The sequence below is a fragment of the Nothobranchius furzeri genome, chromosome 2 (genome assembly GCF_043380555.1).
Source record: "Nothobranchius furzeri strain GRZ-AD chromosome 2, NfurGRZ-RIMD1, whole genome shotgun sequence".
Taxonomy (NCBI): domain Eukaryota; kingdom Metazoa; phylum Chordata; class Actinopteri; order Cyprinodontiformes; family Nothobranchiidae; genus Nothobranchius; species Nothobranchius furzeri.
The window spans coordinates 88794220-88812068 of NC_091742.1; the positions used below are offsets into that span (position 1 = coordinate 88794220).

General features: G+C 47.1%; 1 protein-coding gene across 6 annotated transcripts; it reads left to right on the plus strand.

The window, feature by feature from the left end:
* The first annotated feature begins 470 nt into the window (after positions 1–470).
* Positions 471–17769, plus strand: otud4 (OTU deubiquitinase 4). 6 transcript variants are annotated; one of them, XM_054747354.2, is made up of 22 exons: positions 471–601; positions 743–910; positions 1142–1225; positions 2116–2166; positions 2241–2287; positions 2572–2644; positions 2810–2891; positions 3444–3606; positions 3696–3750; positions 3830–3932; positions 4098–4162; positions 4242–4342; positions 8108–8199; positions 8492–8654; positions 8808–8940; positions 9076–9150; positions 9485–10034; positions 10117–10611; positions 14607–14647; positions 15220–15892; positions 15968–16044; positions 16842–17769. In XM_054747354.2, exons 2-22 carry the CDS (start codon positions 770–772, stop codon positions 17262–17264), a joined length of 3687 nt encoding a protein of 1228 aa, XP_054603329.2. In that variant the 5' UTR covers positions 471–601; positions 743–769; the 3' UTR covers positions 17265–17769. The 6 variants fall into 6 exon arrangements, with proteins under 6 accessions (XP_054603329.2, XP_054603328.2, XP_070404226.1 ...); XM_054747353.2 differs by having other exon boundaries at positions 479–661; XM_070548125.1 differs by having other exon boundaries at positions 479–910.
* Positions 17770–17849: the final 80 nt, after the last annotated feature.

Sequence of the window (17849 nt, forward strand, 5' to 3'; positions counted from 1 at the left end):
TGCGAAAGTTGCACACAACAAAATAAACCACTAAATAATTAGGACGTTTCTTAATTATTAGCGCTATTTTGTCAAATCGCTGTAAACTTGGTTTTTTAATATATTTGATAGTAGTGGAGACTTTTATTTTGGTAGGAAAGAGTGGTGGGTTTCATTATGAAAGTTAAACTTAAGGAAGTGATCCTTAATTCTTATGGGGGTAGAGCTTTGTGTTTGATGTAAACTTTTATTTTGAAAATCTAAGTATAAAATACTGTGATTGTTTTACCACTGTCTCTTTTCGGGTGTTGTTTATTTATTTGACCGTGTTTATTTTTTTAAATCGATCATATTTAATGAACAAACTAATTACTGTTTGGTGGTGATTAGGATTTCACTCATTTTCTTAATCAACGGCCTCCCTTTGTTGGGTTTTTATTTTGTACACCAACCGGAAATGTCTTCTCCCCATTGGCTGTAACTTGACACCGTGGTGCAGAAGGGGGGTGTGTGGCTAGCTGTTAGCTCGGCTGCTAACTGCCAGCTAAAGTTTCACTTTCTGCCTGTCCGAAGATCCCTCTGTCGCTACAGCAACGGGACTTCCCGGGAAACGAAACCAGAAGTAGTCTTTGTTTAATCTGACGGCCTTTGGTCATCAGATGTATATATTTAACCACCTCCGGTGGGTATATTTACTGTTTGTGTAAAAGTTTTGTTTGTTTGTTTCCCCGCGGCGCGTCCTAACCGTCGTATCATCGGCTAGCTTGAGCGGCTAGCCCCGCTAGCTAGCATGGACAGCGGCGGAAACATGCAGAGTAATGAGGAGAGGACCGCGGAGAGATTGATGGATAACTACCTGAAAGCTCTCGGCTTTCATCGGAAGAAGATTGCCAAAGACGGCTCGTGCTTGTTCCGGGCTGTTGCCGAGCAGGTAAAGTTGGTGGAAACGGACTAAAGTGTTTACTGGTTAGCTTGGTGAGCTCAGCTGCTTGTGCTCCTGCGCCACACAAAGTTACGGAACAAAACTTTTCTTCACGGATCTTCCAGCTTGGTGGATCTAGGCTCGTCTGGTGTTTCATACGTGTGTGGATCGTGTCGCGCAAGAGAAGTCCGAAATAAGCTGTCACCTGGTGTTTTGACTGTTGGCCTTTGACCCCCCCAGGTGCTGCACTGCCAGAGTCTTCATACGGAGGTTCGGGCTAAATGTGTGGAGTTCCTGAAGCAAAACAGGGGCAGTTATGAGGCGGTATGTACCAGTTTACCCAGTCTAGTCATCAGAAATGACCAGAATGGGATCAAAGGTAGAGTTTATTCTGTTTATGGTTTTAGATCTGATATAAAACATCACAGTTTTTTTTTACTTTAACTCTGCAGGATTAAAAAACACGTGTTTGTTAATCTGCTTCAGATTATGTCTCATTAGCTTTTATTAAAACACAGAAATGTGTTTTGGTTTACATGTTTTCTTAGTTTTCCTCAGTGGACTCAGAGCTTTAATGGACAGAAACAGTCAGGATCAGATTGGATTTAGTGTTTGAGCTCCAGGATCTCAGCTGTTGTTTCTGTAAGAATGAATAAATCACGCAAAGCTGCAGTAAAACATAATTTTGTGCGTTTTCTTTAGAGGAACTGTTGGTTTTTGTCCATAAAAGCAGAAGCATCTGTTATTAAAATTAAAACACTGATTATAAACAAAGCTATAAACAACTTTGACCCAACAAATGAAAGTAAAACCTTTGATTTGTACATCATATCAGTCAGAAAAGCCACTGCTGGTAAAACCTGAAGCCAGTCAAGGAAAAGGGCAAACTCCAGAGCGTCAGCCTGCAGGTGTTGTGATTAAGGAACAGGAAGTGATGGTAAAGATGATGCTAGCAGCGTGAAGCTACAGTACCAAGAATGCAGCTGGGCGTGTTTCAGCGCTCTCTGTAATCAACGTGCACACTCTGAGTTCTGATTCCTGGTTCCATGTGAAGGTCCGGTGAACCTAATGTTTTGACTCCCAGCTGTTGGACGTGCAACTTTTAGCTCCTGAATGATCCTGCAGATGTTAAATAGATCTGATGTTTTTTACCCAGAATTCTCTCTGAGTTTTAACATTTCATGATTCCTCTGCTGCTTTTATTCCTGCTCCAGTTCATCGAAGGAGACTTTGAGGAGTATCTGATGAAGCTGCAGGACCCCCAGGTAAAGCTGCTGTCTAAGTGGAACGTGCGTATTATTCCTGATGACAAGATGTTGATCTGAACTGTTTCCTCCAGCAGTGGGTGGGCGAGGTGGAGATCAGCGCTCTGGCCATCATGTACAAGTTAGTCACATGGTTCTGTTTTCCTGTTTGTCATTAAGGCAACATAAAGGGTTTAAGTGTAAAAACAGGTTTATTTATTATTGTTTTGTTTTTGTTCATTTATACTTTTCTTACTCTTCACTGTTACTTTTGAAAATAAAAGCTTTTTAATCTTGTACCATTATTTTACAATAAAACAACTTTCAAATGTTTTCAAACGGCTCAGACGTTGTAGTTTGTCTTACATTCGATGCGTTTAAACACAAACAGATGTTCTGACTGATGTTGGGTTGTTTTTCCTCCAGGAGGGATTTTGAGATTTTCCAGGAACCTGGAAAACCGGCCGTCAACATCACAGACAACAACTTTAAGGACAAAGTGAGACTTTTAACACTTCCTGTTTTTTAATAAATCATTTTTCTAACAAACCTGTAACTTCCTGCTGTGAGTCAGCAGCACACCTAACGAGGGTTTAGAAGACCAGTCTGAAATAATCTGATAAAATCCCAGTAATCCCAGTCTGATGGTTTTCTGCTCCTCCAGGTGCGGTTGTGTTTTCTGAACGGGAATCATTACGACAGCGTTTATCCAATCAGCCACGTCAAGAATGCTGCCGTCTGCCAGTGTGAGTCCCTGAGCCGGTTCTGACTGGTTTTGATCCTATACCGGTGACCGAACCACGTCTCGGGCTGTTTGGAAAACAACTCATTATGATGATTATTATTATTATTATTTTTACTACTATGAAGGTGGTGGGTGTTATTTACAGCTTGTATGTTGTTGATCTATGACTGTTGGTCACTAAATGAGTGAGAACATATTTAATTCTGGTCAGATCTGCTTGGATCTAGTAAGATCTGTTTAGATCTGCTTAGATCTGGTCAGAACTGGTTAGATCTGGTCAGTCCTGGTTAGATCTGCTTAGATCTTGTCAGTCCTGGTTAGATCTGCTTAGATCTCGTCAGACCTAGTTAGATCTGCTTAGATCTGGTCAGAACTGGTTAGATCTGGTCAGACCTGGTTAGATCTGATCAGAACTGGTTAAATTTGCTTAGATCCAGTCAGATCTGCTTAGATCTGGTCAGAGCTGGTAAGATCTTGTAAGATCTGGTCAGATCTACCTGCTGATGCAGTTGTGAGTCTCTGCCGTTGGGTTCCTAACTCTGCTCTCCTGCAGCCATCCTGTACGAGCTGCTGTATGACGGCGTGTTTAAGGTGGACCAGAGCTCTTTGTCCTTGTGTCACAGAGCCGGTCGGCCCAGCGACCTGCTGAGTGATGACGCCATGGCCGTCTGCGGCAGCAGTGACGAGTCTGACTACGACAGCAAAGAGCCACTGTGGTAGGAGCCAGCTCTGGGTTGCTTTGGTTAACACAAACTTTCATGGTTGACCTTAGTGAAAAGGCCGTGTGTGTGTTGTTCTGCTGCAGGGTGGAGAACGGGAGCAGCTCCACGCCATCCAGAGGCAACAGCCACAGCTTCAGGGTAACACCCAGCCCCCCACCAGCACGCCTACCCCCTCTCCTGGAGCTCTACTCATGTCATGTCCCTCTGCTGCTTTCAGGGCCGAGGACGCGGCCGTCAGTTTTCTGAGAGGGTGAGACGGTCTCTGAACCCAACGCTGCTGCGGAACGTGGAGTACGATATCTGGCACAAAACCAAAAGAGGTGAAAGAGACGCCCATTAGAGACTATCACACAAACAATACACACCTGGGTCTTTAACCAGACACACAAGATGTTCCATCCTCACCACATCTGCTCTCAGTGATTTAATGACGATTCCGTCTGATGACGTAAATGTGTGTGTGTGTGTGTGTTCGTTGGATCCAGCCCAACAGAAGATGGATTACTCCATCGCTGCTGGGATGCAGTTTTCCGTAGGAGATCGCTGTCAGGTGAGTCCGGCTTCTTCTTAGACCTGTAACCTGCTAAACCACAGAACTCAAATTTAATATTCTTGTTTTTGGCCTTCAGGTTCGTCTGGAGGGCAGTGGGCGGAGCTACAACGCCACCATCAAAGAGGTTCCTGAGAACAATGGCCCAGTGACCGTTTTTATAGAAGACCTGGGAAAGAAGTAGGTCTGGCTGCTGCTGCTAGTGCTGATGTCCTCAGAATTTCAGAGCAGGACATGATGTAACACGCTCGTTTTGCGCTCCAGCTGACAACTCAGAAAAATGCAAGTGGTGCTCGCTGCAGAACCACAAAGGCGGAGCTGCACCAGAAGGTGGAGCTGCACCAGAGTCAGCCCCGCCCATTCCAGAATCAGCCCCGCCCATTCTATCAGAGTCAGTCCAATTTCTTCCAGTTGTCAGACTTTATAGCATTCTGGATCCAAAGAGGGTGTTATAGCTAAAAAATGCAAGATTGAGGACGGAGTTGAGAATTGAATTGAACAGTTTTTGTAAAGGTTCCATATAATTAAAAATCTAACTTTTGGAACTTTTAATCATGTTATATTGTCATTTCCTCATAAGAAACACGCCAAAGCCATTTTTGGCCTCATTCATGCATTTTCTTCCCATCTCAGCTTCAATTTGGTCTCCTCCCCCGAAGCGGGTCTGGTCTTGGTTCTCTTGGTTTTTCTGACAAATTATTTCTGAAAATGACTTCTACTGAGACACCGCCAATAAACCATACAACCCATCTCAGAGACACAATGGGAAGCACAATTAGATGTAACGCCGAATGAGTTATAACAGATGTGGTGGTGTAGTGGTTATGGAATCAGGTTGACATGCAGTTTTGTGCAGGTTCGCCTCCCATTAGTGTAAGTTTTAGGTAGTGTACAACCTCTTTTCTTCATGTCTAGCTACACTTGCCAGTACTGTTTACAACAATTTATTGGTATGCCGTTTAACATATAATGACTAATGTGTTTTTTTATTTATTCATTTGTTCATTTAGCCAGTGTGAGTCCATCTGTGAGCAGAGTTTCAACTAAAATGCTGTTTAGGAACGACCAAATTCAAAGAACTGGTAGAGACATAAATATTTTGCTGAAAATGAACGTTACAATTAAATATGAACAAATTAAATGTTTCAGCTGGCTAAATAGATTGTTGCCGACCCCACCGAGAATCGAACCAGCATCAGCTGAGGGGAAAGCAAAACTCAACTCAGACGATCTTGCCACTGGACTAACAGAACACACATGGGAATGGTACATGCTGTTGTACAGGACTTTTGTTAGAGCGGCTGTGGGCAGATATTCGCTAAGAAAAACCTTTTTATTTCGGGATATATTCAGACTTTGTCATGTAGCAAGTTATATTTATCTTGTTTAATTGGAGCATAGAACATAGCATTAACGACTGTAAACTAGTAACAGCCGTAATTCATGTGGGTCAGGTCAGTTTGCGATAAAGTTGAAAACAAAAACGGAAGTCAGTGGGCTAGGCTGAGTTTGCGTGAATGGGCGGGGCTGACTCTGGTGCAGCTCCACCTTATGGTGCAGCTCCGCCTTTGTAGTTCTGCAGCGAGCACCCTCTCGAAAAATGGGCACCACCAGTGTCGTTGACGACTAAAAGATCTTATAACCAAAATAACTTGTAACCAAGTATTCTCTGCATCTAAATGATACTGACAAACACGCCCTGACAGTCTCCACATAAAACCAGAAAAACATTACAAATCAAATGTGAAAATATAAATGTCAGGAAAAGTAGAAACCATAAACAACATAACTATTGATAACAACAATAAACAACTCCTCTGTGCTGTTAAATAGCAAAAAGAAAGGAAACAGAACATATAAATGAGGAAAAAATAAATGAAGACTACTTCCTTCTAGCGCTGGGCACAGCCATCTTTAAATTTGGGATCTTGGGGTCCACTGAAGCATAAAAGGTCGCAGCTCAGAATTCTAAGATCATGGCGTAATTTCCGGCTAACTTATCTTGGAAAAACGAGTTCCAAGAACACTGTTGTCCTGCTGCTAGTACTGCTAATGCTGCTAGTACTGCTGCTAATGCTGCTAGTACTGCTAATGCTGCTAGTACTGCTGCTAATGCTGCTAGTACTGCTGCTAATGCTGCTAGTACTGCTAATGCTGCTAGTACTGCTGCTAATGCTGCTAGTACTGCTAGTGCTGCTAGTACTGCTGCTAATGCTGCTAGTACTGCTGCTAATGCTGCTAGTACTGCTGCTAATGCTGCTAGTACTGCTGCTAATGCTGCTAGTACTGCTAATGCTGCTAGTACTGCTAGTACTGCTGCTAATGCTGCTAGTACTGCTAATGCTGCTAGTACTGCTGCTAATGCTGCTAGTACTGCTAATGTTGCTAGTACTGCTAATGCTGCTAGTACTGCTAATGCTACTAGTACTGCTAATGCTGCTAGTACTGCTAATGCTGCTAGTACTGCTGCTAATGCTGCTAGTACTGCTAATGCTGCTAGTACTGCTAATGCTGCTAGTACTGCTAATGCTACTAGTACTGCTGCTAGTACTGCTAATGCTGCTAGTACTGCTGCTAGTACTGCTAGTGCTGCTAGTACTGCTGCTAATGCTGCTAGTACTGCTGCTAATGCTGCTAGTACTGCTAATGCTGCTAGTACTGCTAATGCTGCTGGTGCTGTTAATGCTGCTAGTACTGCTAATGCTGCTAGCACTGTTAATGCTGCTAGTACTGCTGCTAGTACTGCTAATGCTGCTAGTACTGCTAATGCTGCTAGTACTGCTGCTAATGCTGCTAGTACTGCTAATGCTGCTAGTACTGCTAGTGCTGCTAGTACTGCTGCTAATGCTGCTAGTACTGCTAATGCTGCTAGTACTGCTAATGCTGCTAGTACTGCTGCTAATGCTGCGAGTACTGCTAGTGCTGCTAGTACTGCTAATGCTGCTAGTACTGCTGCTAATGCTGCTAGTACTGCTGCTAATGCTGCTAGTACTGCTAATGCTGCTAGTACTGCTGCTAATACTGCTAATGCTGCTAGTACTGCTGCTAATGCTGCTAGTACTGCTAATGCTGCTAGTACTGCTAATGCTGCTAGTACCGCTAATGCTGCTAGTACTGCTAATGCTGCTAGTACTGCTAATGCTGCTAGTACTGCTAATGCTACTAGTACTGCTGCTAATGCTGCTAGTACTGCTAATGCTGCTAGTACTGCTAGTGCTGCTAGTACTGCTGCTAATGCTGCTAGTACTGCTGCTAATGCTGCTAGTACTGCTAATGCTGCTAGTACTGCTAATGCTGCTGGTGCTGTTAATGCTGCTAGTACTGCTAATGCTGCTAGTACTGTTAGTGCTGCTAGTACTGCTGCTAGTACTGCTAATGCTGCTAATGCTGCTAGTACTGCTGCTAATGCTGCTAGTACTGCTAATGCTGCTAGTGCTGCTAGTACTGCTGCTAGTACTGCTAATGCTGCTAGTACTGCTGCTAATGCTGCTAGTACTGCTAATGCTGCTAGTACTCCTGCTAATGCTGGTAGTACTGCTGCTAATGCTGGTAGTACTGCTAGTGCTGCTAGTACTGCTAATGCTGCTAGTACTGCTGCTAGTACTGCTGCTAATGCTGCTAGTACTGCTAATGCTGCTAGTACTGCTGCTAATACTGCTAATGCTGCTAGTACTGCTGCTAATGCTGCTAGTACTGCTAATGCTGCTAGTACTGCTAATGCTGCTAGTACCGCTAATGCTGCTAGTACCACTAATGCTGCTAGTACTGCTGCTAACGCTGCTGTTAAATGATAAATAACCCACACTTATAAAGTGCTTTTCAGAGTCAGAGGACTCTAAAGCGCTTTACGCTAGTGTATGATTCATCCATTCACACACACACAGTGATACACTGATGGCGCTGTTTGTGCTAACTCAGCTGGTTGACAGGTGGTCTTGTCTGCAGGCAGGTGCCTCTGTGGAACATCCGACCTTACAGCGCGGAAAACACTTGGAGCACCGTTGTCCGAGAGAAGAAGCTGAGCAACGGACACGGAGGTGACACAAGTTCATGTCCTGCCAACGCTTTACTAGCAGGATGGTTAAAAAGTTTTTTTCATGGAAGGGGTTTTTATTATTTTCATTCTATTTATTTTTATGTGTATGTTGAGCTGTAGCTTTACTTCCTGTCTCACTGAATGAGTCTGTCTTAAGCTCCTGCTGAGGTCACTGAGCCATAGACACGTTTATATGAAGTAAAAAGAGGGTCGATGAGCTAACGGCTAGGTTACACACAAGCAAAGCATCTTGATGTTTTAAGGATTATAATGATGTTCTGTTGCTGTCTCAGACTGGGAGGACAGGGGTCGAGGACGAGGACGAGGGAAGCCCACTCCAGCATCCTACTCTGCCGTGTCCCAGACAGCGACCACAGGCTCCAGTGGGCGTGTGCAGAAGCAGAACTCGTGGCCCCCACAGGCCACCACAGAGGAGCAGGGAGGGCCCAAAAGCAGGTCAGGACTTGAGTGTTTAATTTAAACTCGTTTATAGCAGCCACCTCTGCCTGGACCCATGTTTGGGTTTAACTCATGGCCACCGCTTTGCAAACCCAGATGACCTCACTGGGGCCAGCACAAGGCTGATGATGTAACCGTTGGTTTCTGCAGGACATCAGTGAGCTCCTTGGAGGCAGCATTTGGTGTGACGGCGAAGGAGCGACAGGCCAAAGTAGAAGAGGAGATGAACATGGCTCTGATGGAGATCCAACTCCGAGACGAACACAGCTTCCCCGCCCTCAAGGTGAGTCCAGTAGCTCTGTCCTCAGCAACTGCTAATTTTGAAGGTTTAGTTTATTTTAGGAACTCAGAATCCTAGAATGAGAGAATAATAATCTGTTCAGCCCAGATTAAGATCCACCTACTTACTTCCTCTCAGACTCACACTGTGGTTCAGGCTGAAAGAGGGAGGAAGAAGGGAGGAGAGAAGAGACAGTCTCAAAGACACAAGACGGTGAGGAAGCCCCACCCCCTTTGGAGCTAGAAACAGCTGATGGTGTTCTTGTGTCCTGAGCACATCCACCGCCCAGCTCCCATGACCTTTGTGTGGTAACCATGGCGACCCAAATGAGCCACTGGCAGCAGCATTAACATGACTCGTTTCTCAGACTTGATGTTTCCAGGGTTGATGGCGGTTTGATCTAGTATTTAGTCCGAAACAGTTCTCCAGGCAGCTGTTGCCATGGTTACCACCACAATGTTGTCTTCTATTTTTAGACTCGGTTTAGTTGAATCTGCTCACTGTGTTCTTCTTCTCTGGTGTTTTTAACATGTTTGTGTTTTTCTAGAAGAGTCCAGTTGAAGAGGTCAGTGACTTGGCGCCCTCTTCTGGAGACAGACCCAAGTCCTCCACTCCTCCTCCTCCTATAGCTCCTAACCCCACTTTACCGACCACTGACCCCACCCTCCCACCTGCCTCTGCTGCCCGAGAAGCTAAATCAAACACACCTTCCTACACTTCAGCTGCTGATCTGAGCTCTCCCCCAGCCAACATCAAACCCTCCGTCCCGTCTCTCTTCACCCTCATCACGCCTGTCCTCCCTGCTGCTTCATCACCTCCTGCTCCCTCCATGTCCTCCTCCCCTCCCAGGTCTGATACTCCCCCATCCTCTTCATCAGTGTCTGAGCCCATCTTCATTGCGCCCATCGCTCCCAGTCCCACAGCTGCTCACTGCTTCCTACGCTCCTTCTCCCCCCCTCCTCCCCCGTCTTCCCCATTACCTCCTCCTCAAATAAAAGAATCTCTGCCTCATCAAGAAAAAGAACCTCCTCCCCTTTCTCAAATAAAAGAAGCTCCTCCCATTGATGAAAAACAAGTCCCTCCCACTCCAACTGCAGGTGAGAAATCAGCCGATGTCAGATTAAAATAATTTAGTCTCACTTCTCGTCATCGTGTCTCACACTGTCTTGTCTTCTGTAGATGTCTTGCTCCAGACTGAAGGAACTCTGCAGACTTCTCAGATGGAGAAACCTGTGTCTCAGGCCCCTGTGACTCCCCACCTGGACCCAGTTTCTGTGTCTGAGGAGGAGAAACGAGCTCCGCCCTGTTTACCTGAGACCCAGAGTCCCACAGAGGTCCAGTCCTCAGCTCCTCAGCCCCAACTAGAAACCCACACTCAGTCCTCTCACCCGCCTCCAGGACCCTCCCAGGTCCCATCGTCTCCCAGTGTTCAGAGTCAAGCTGAAGCCCCGCCCCCTCCTGAGAAACCCCAGTCTCCTCCCCCCCAGCAGTCCCAGCCTCCTTACCCCTCTAGTCCTCCTCATTCTCATCACCCCCTTGGAGCTATCCCCCTCCAGCAGCTGTCTCAGATTTACCAAGACCCCCTGTTCCCCGGGTTCCCCCAGGGGGACAAAGGCGAGATGGCCCCGATTCCTCCCATGTCTACCAACAAGACGGGAGACGACCTGCCGAAAGGTGAGACACTGGGACCGGGGCACAAGCTGGTGATGATGTCATTTTTGTCTTTTATTGTTTTTTTCTGTTTGGTTAAAAAAATCATGCTTTGATTGACGTGTTTTACAGTTTTTAAACATATGATTAAAATTACTCGGGTTTAACTTTTCCCTGGGCTGCCACCTTACCGTGGTGGAGGGTTTGAGTTTCCCAGTGGTCCTAGGAGCTATGTTGTCTGAGGCTTTATGCCTCTGTTAGGGTCACCCATGGCAAACAGGTTCTAGGTGAGGGACCAGACAAAGGGAAACGCAAAGACCCTTCATGATAAAAAATATATATCAAAACAGTGTTCCCTCGCCTGGACGTGGGTCACAGGGGCCCCCCTCTGGAGCCAGGCCTGGAGGTGGAGCGCCTTGGCGAGCGCCTGCAGTGTTTCCCCTAGGCATTTTTCCAGCTGTGAGGGGGGGTTAAATTATGACACGTCTCACCTTTGTGTTAATATTGTTTTATTTGATGCACTCCACTTTGAACTGCACCAATCCAGCAACTGCTGCATTTTAATAACTAGTATTAAAGGTGAATATGCCAACATTTGCACAAGAATAATTTTTGTTTTAAACTCTCAGTGACACACTTTGCAGGGGGGATTTGGCATTTAATTTTTCTTGGCGTCTAGAAAAACATCTCCTTTTGCCCCCCTTTATTTTGGTCCATGGAGCCCAGCCGGCCACAGCCCGAAGAGGAAACGTGGGTCACCCTTCCCATGGGCTCACCACTCATGAGCGGGACCTCAGGGGTCAGATGCAGTGTGTAACAGGTGGTAGCTGAGGGTTGGGACCTTAGCGGTCTGATCCTCGACTACAGAAGCTGGCTCTTGATGTGTTGAATGTCACCTTTCTCGTGGGGAAGGAGCCTGAGTTGGTGTGTGAGGTTGAGAGGTTCCAACTAGAAATAGTCGGACTCACCTCAACGCATGGCTCTGGCTCCGGAACCAGTTTCCTCGAGAGGGGCTGGACACTCTCTGGAGTTGCTCCCACTGAGAGGCGCCGAGCAGAGGTGGGCATACTAGTTGCCCCACATCTTGGTGCCTGTACATTGGTGAACGAGAGGGTAGCCTCCCTCCGTCTACATGTGGGGGGACGGGTCCTAACTGTTGTCTGTGCGTATGCACCAAACTACAGTTCAGACTACCCACCCTTTTTGAAGAAGTAAAGCTCTTTTCTATAGCGCGCCTCAAGAGAAAAATCACGAGGCGCTTCACAAAAACAAAAAATGTAAAATATAAAAAAGAATACACTTGGAGACGTGTGGTTGGGAGGAACGGCCCCCTGATCTGAATTCAAGTGGTGTTTTGTTATTGGACTTCTGTGCCAGTCATGGATTGTCCATAATGAACACCATGTTCAGACATAAAGGTGTCCATGTGTGCTCTTGGCGCCTGGATACCTTAGGCCGCAGCTCAATGATCGACTTTGTTGTTGTTTCATCTGACCTGTGACCGCATGTCTTGGACACTCGGGTGAAGAGCGGGGCGGAGCTGTTAACTGACCACTACCTGGTGGTGAATTGACTCAGATGGTGGGGGAGGATGCCGGTCAGACCAGGCAGGCCCAAACGTATCGCGAGGGTCTGCTGGGAACGTCTGGCAGAGTCTCCTGTCAGAAGGAGCTTCAATTCCCACCTCCGACAGAATTTCCAAAATGTTCCGGGGGAGGCGGGGGACATTGAGTCTGAATGGACCCTGTTCCGTGCCTCCATTGTTGAGGCGGCCGACCAGAGCTGCGGTCGCAGGATCGTCTGTGCCTGACTGGCAACCCCCAAACCCGCTGGTAGACTGGTGGACACCGGCGGTTAGGGATGCTGTAAAGCTGAAGAAAGAGTCCCATCAGGTCTTTTTGGCCTGTTGCATGGGAGGAGTTCGGTGAGACCATGGAGCAAGACTTCTCTACGGCCTCTAGGAGATTCTGGTCCACCATCCGGCGCCTCAGGGGGGGGGGGTAAAGCAGGGCACTACCAACACTATCTATAGTGGGGATGGCGTGCTGCTAACCTCTACTCAGGATGTTGTGGATCGGTGGGTAGAATACTTCGAAGACCTCCTCAATCCCACCAACACGTCTTCCAGTGGGGAAGCAGAGTCTGGGGACTTTGAGTTGGGCTCTCAAATCTCTGGTGCTGAGGTCACTGAGGTGGTTAAAAAGCTCCTCTGTGGCAAGGCTCCGGGGGTGGATGAGATCTGCCCGGAGTTCCTTAAGGCTCTGGATGTTGTGGGGCTGTGTTGGCCGACGCGTCTCTGCAATATCGCGTGGACATTGGGGGCAATCCCACTGGACTGGCAGACTGGGGTGGTGGTCCCCTTATTTAAAAAGGGGGACCGCAGGGTGTGTTCCAACTACGGGGGGATCACACTCCTGAGCCTTCCTGGTAAGGTCTATTCAGGGGTTCTGGAGAGGAGGGTCAGTCGGTTGTTGAACCTCAGATTCAGGAGGAGCAATGTGGTTTTCGTCCTGGCCGTGGAACACTGGACCAGCTCTATACCCTTAGGGGGATCCTGGAGGGTGCGCGGGAATTTGCCCAACCAGTCTACATGTGTTTTGTGGATTTGGAGAAGGCGTTTACCGCGTCCTTCGGGGGCCCTGTGGGGGGTACTCCGGAAGTATGGGGTACCAGGCCCTCTGATACGGGTTGTTAGGTCCCTGTATGACCGGGGTCACAGCTTGGTTCACATTGCCGGCAGTAAGTCTGGCTCGTTCCCAGTGAGAGTTGGACTCCGCCAAGGCTGCCCTTTGTCACCGATTCTGTTTATAACCTTTATGGACAGGATTTCTAGGTGCAGCCAAGGTGTGGAGGGCATCCGTTTTGGTGGCCTGAGGATCAGGTCTCTGCTTTTTGCAGATGATGTGGTCCTGTTGGCTTCATCAGAACGTGATCTTCAGCTTTCGCTGGAGCGGTTCGCAGCTGGGATCAGCTCCTCTAAATCTGAGACCATGGTCTTGATTCGGAAAAGGGTAGAATGCCTTCTCCGGATCAGGGATGAGGTCCTGCCCCAAGTGGAGGAGTTTAAGTATCTCGGGCTCTTGTTCACGAGTGAGGAAAAACTGGAGCGTGAGATCAATAGGCGGATTGGTGCTGACTCTGCAGTGATGCGGGCGTTGTACCGGTCTGTCGTGGTGAAGAGAGAGCCGAGTCAGAAGACGAAGCTCTCGATTTACCGGTCGATCTACGTTCCTACCCTCACCTATGGTCATGAGCTTGGGGTAGTAACCGAAAGAATGAGATTGCGGATACAAGCGGCCAAAATGAGTTTTCTCCACAGAGTGGCTGGGCTCTCCCTTAGAGATAGGGTGAGAAGCTCGGTCATTCAGCAGGGGCTCGGAGTAGACCTGCTGCTCCTCCACATCGAGAGGAGCCAGTTGAGGTGGCTCGGGCATCTGGTCAGGATGCCTCCTGGACGCCTTCCTGGTGAGGTTTTCTGGGCACGTCCAACCGAGAAGAGACCTAAAGGTAGACCCAGGACACGTTGGAGGGACTATGTCTCTCACCTGGCCAGGGAACGCCTTGGGATTCCCCCAGAGGAGCTGGCCCAAGTGGCTGGGGAGAGGGAAGTCTGGGAGGGATGGCTACTGCCCCCTGCGACCCGACTCCGGATAAGCGGATGAAAATGGATGGATGGATAAAAAAGAATTTAGAAAATGATTAAAAATATATTTAAAATGAGCAAAAATAGACAATTGTGATTAAAAATGTAAAGAAAGAGAGAGAGTGAATAGGGAGTGGGTGCTGGAGAGCGCTTCTTCCAGTGACTCCCTCGTTCTGCTGGGGGACTTTAACACTCACGTGGGCAACGACAGTGAGACCTGGAGAGGTGCGGTTGGTAGGAATTCACCCCTGCAACCCCTGTTGCCCCGCGACCCGACTGGATAAGCTGAAGAAAATGGGTGGATGGATAGAAGAAAACCTTTGGATAAACAACATAACGAAGATATTTGACTAAATTTTGTTTTGTTTTGCTGCAGATTTAAACATGTTGAGATTTTTCTTCAATTTGGGAGTAAAGGTAAGAAAACGCTTGTGTATGACACAACAATCGTACAATCACACTCGTCTCACGTTGGTGCAAAATAACAAACCAGCAATGACCTCAAAGAAAAAAAAAGAGTTTGCAGGTTAAAATCTGTTTCCAAAGTGCAGAGTTGAGTGTTCTCTACAGGAAGGTTCAGTCAGGTCAGATTCACGCATCAATATCAGTCATTGTTCATTTTTCAGGGGAGTTTATGATGCGTTTAATGACTGTTGGAAAACTCGATCAGTTGTGGTAGCTCCGTTGGCTCTGTTAGCCTTGTTAGCTATATTAGCGACAATAGAAGAAGAAACAGTCTTTAATATAGGGCCTCTCAAGATAAAAGTCACGACGCCCAAGAACGCAAAAAAAAAGGAGTAAAATGTAATAATTGGATCCCGGGAAAGGAAGAATTGGTAGAGCAGAAGGAGGAGAAGTTAGTGATGAAGAATCAATACAAGGTCATACAAAAGCCACCCCCCATAGCTCTGTAATCTCTATTAACTGTTACTTTTGTTAGCTTCATTAGCTCTGTTGGCTCCAACCTGACGTTTTCTCTACTCCCCCAGGCCTACAGCATGCCTATTGTTTGTCCGTACCTTTACCTGCTCCCTCTACAGCAGATCTACACAATGCAGCCCCACCCGCCCCCCCTCCACCCTTCTCCCAGTCCCCCCACCAAGCCTCCGGAGGTTCATCCCCCCGCCCAGTACCCCCCACCTTCAGTGTCTCCTCCATACAACCACCAGACTGTTGTTAGTGAGCCCCCTTGTCCAGCTGAACCCCCCCATCCCTCTGAGCCCCCCTTCAACCCTCCTCTTTACCAGGGGGTCACCCAGCCCTCACCCGTGCCCCACAGAATGCCCTGCCCCCCTATGTACTGGCAGCAGGGGCCTCCACCCAGAAACCCCAGCTATCCAGTGGAATATCCTTCCCCTCCTCCCCCATACTCGGGCCCCCCTCCCTCATCTCAAGGGTACCACCAAGGTCAAGGTCTGGTCCACTCCCTGTACCCCTCATCTGGACCCCAGTACCCCCCATTCTCTTTGGGATACCAGTCCTCACCGACCCCCGAGGAGCTCCAGGTCAACCAGAGGGCCATGGAGCTTCTTCAGCCTGCTAACGGGGACTCCATGCCAGGTCACGGACACATCAGAGTCCTGGGTCACATGGAGGGTCCTGCTGCTGCTAATGTGGCTAATGCTAATAATAACCGAGCCATTTTGGTTCCTCCTAATTATGGTATGTATGGGACTCTGGGTTAGCAGTGAGGTGCTAACATGCTAAATATACTAACATGCTAATGTCTCCATGCAGGTTATGAAAGCAAATATTCTCCATCAGTTCTGAAGGAGGTGCTGCTGGTGGATCCCCCGCTCAATAATACTCCCATAGTACGCGCGCACACACACACACACACACACACACACACACACACACACACACACACACACACACACACACATAACCCTGTTTAAGCCCTAAAGAAAGCTGCTGCTCCAGATCATCAGGAGCAAACAATGTTCTTTTTTTTAGATTAGTGGTGTTGTTCCCCATCTGACCACTAGATGTCAGTAAATCTAAACGTACGTACATACTGGACGTTTAACAGGTTTAATCCTTTCGATGTTCATTTGTGGGACAAAATTTCACATTTGAATACAATAATTTACATGAATCTTTAACATTTTAACATAATAATAAAATAAAAACAAAAGCCATAAGGTTTAAATTTACAGATAACTGATTTTTACAGTCTTTAAGGAAAAGAATAGTCTTACATTCATCAGCAGCAAAGGTTTAAAGCTACAATAATTAAAAAAACATGAAATAACTCAGTTTCTTCTCATAGCTTTTCAAATTTGAGTTCTAAAAAGTTTTACTTTTTATAATTCATAAAAGATTAGAGTTTTTCCTTTTAAATGTGAGACTTTAATTTTGAAAATCCAGAACTAGTGAGTATGTCTGAGTATTTAATAGTTTTATTTCTATAAATTCACTCCTTTAATAATAAAACATTTAGCTATTTCTTCAGAAGTTAAGGACATCATTGTATTTTATTTCCATGCAACGCAGATTTTGTGATATTTTCTCTGTTTTGACCCTCATGAGCCTCCATAATAAGTGCTGTGCCATGCGAAACTCGTCTGAACCGTGTTTTTATTTGTATTTATCTCCATTTATCCTCCAGCTCACTCTGGTTTCACACTCTGACATTAAGGATGTCTCTGTCTCCAAGGCAACAATGAAGGCCGGCAGCATCCCCGGCTCTCCGTCCAACTTCCGGGGCCCCCGGAAACAGCAGCACCCCCCTTCCAAAACCTACGTCCCGCCGGGTGCTCCGGATCCCAGCCAGCTGGGTTACCCGGCAACCGCGGCCATGGCGGAGCAGCTGTCGGTGGCGTGCAGCACGGAGGACGATTGGGAGGCGGAGGGGTTCACTATGAGCTACTCTGGGAGGAAGCCATACCGAGGACGGGGGGGAAGAGGGAGGGGCGGCTACGATGCAGGGAGGGGGGCACAGAGGAGACGTCATGGAGAGGTTGGGGCGGGGCTTAACTATGTTCAGTTTAACTCGTCCCATAGGGGACGGGGCCGTGAGAGGGGCTATTAGCCAAAAGAGAACAAACGAAGATGATCTTTTTTTCCCAAATGCCTGATTTTCTGGAAAGCAAACACTATCTTCTGTTTTTGTTTTTTACTCTGCGTCAATTTTCTGGTTTACATTTCTGAACTATTGAATGTAAAAACAACCTGGAGCTCAGTGGGCGGGGCTAGATCTCTGACCAGGTTATGATCCGAGAACCACGTGTGAACGTCTGGGAGCGAGTCCTGGGAAACTCCAGGGTGGGTTTTGGCTCCGTGAACGAGGAGCTCCTGTCACTGGAAGGCCTGAAGCCAGGAATCTGATCCCAGATCAGCAGCCAGGAGCTCGGGTTTTATTTAATGCTGTTGGATGATTTTGTGCTGCTGGTTTCCTTTTCTTAGACCTTCATAATCTCTGCAGTGCCTTAAGTTTCCTGTGTTTATGTGGTCGAACACTGCTGTACAGAACAAGCATGTCTGCGTTGGACTTTTCTATGTGGTTAAATAAAAATAAACTTTGTTTCAAACCTTCAGATTCTTTTCTTTTAAAGCGTCGGGCATTGCTGGGTTTGCACGTAGGTCCCAAAGGTTTTATCTGTTGTTTTCTGAATCC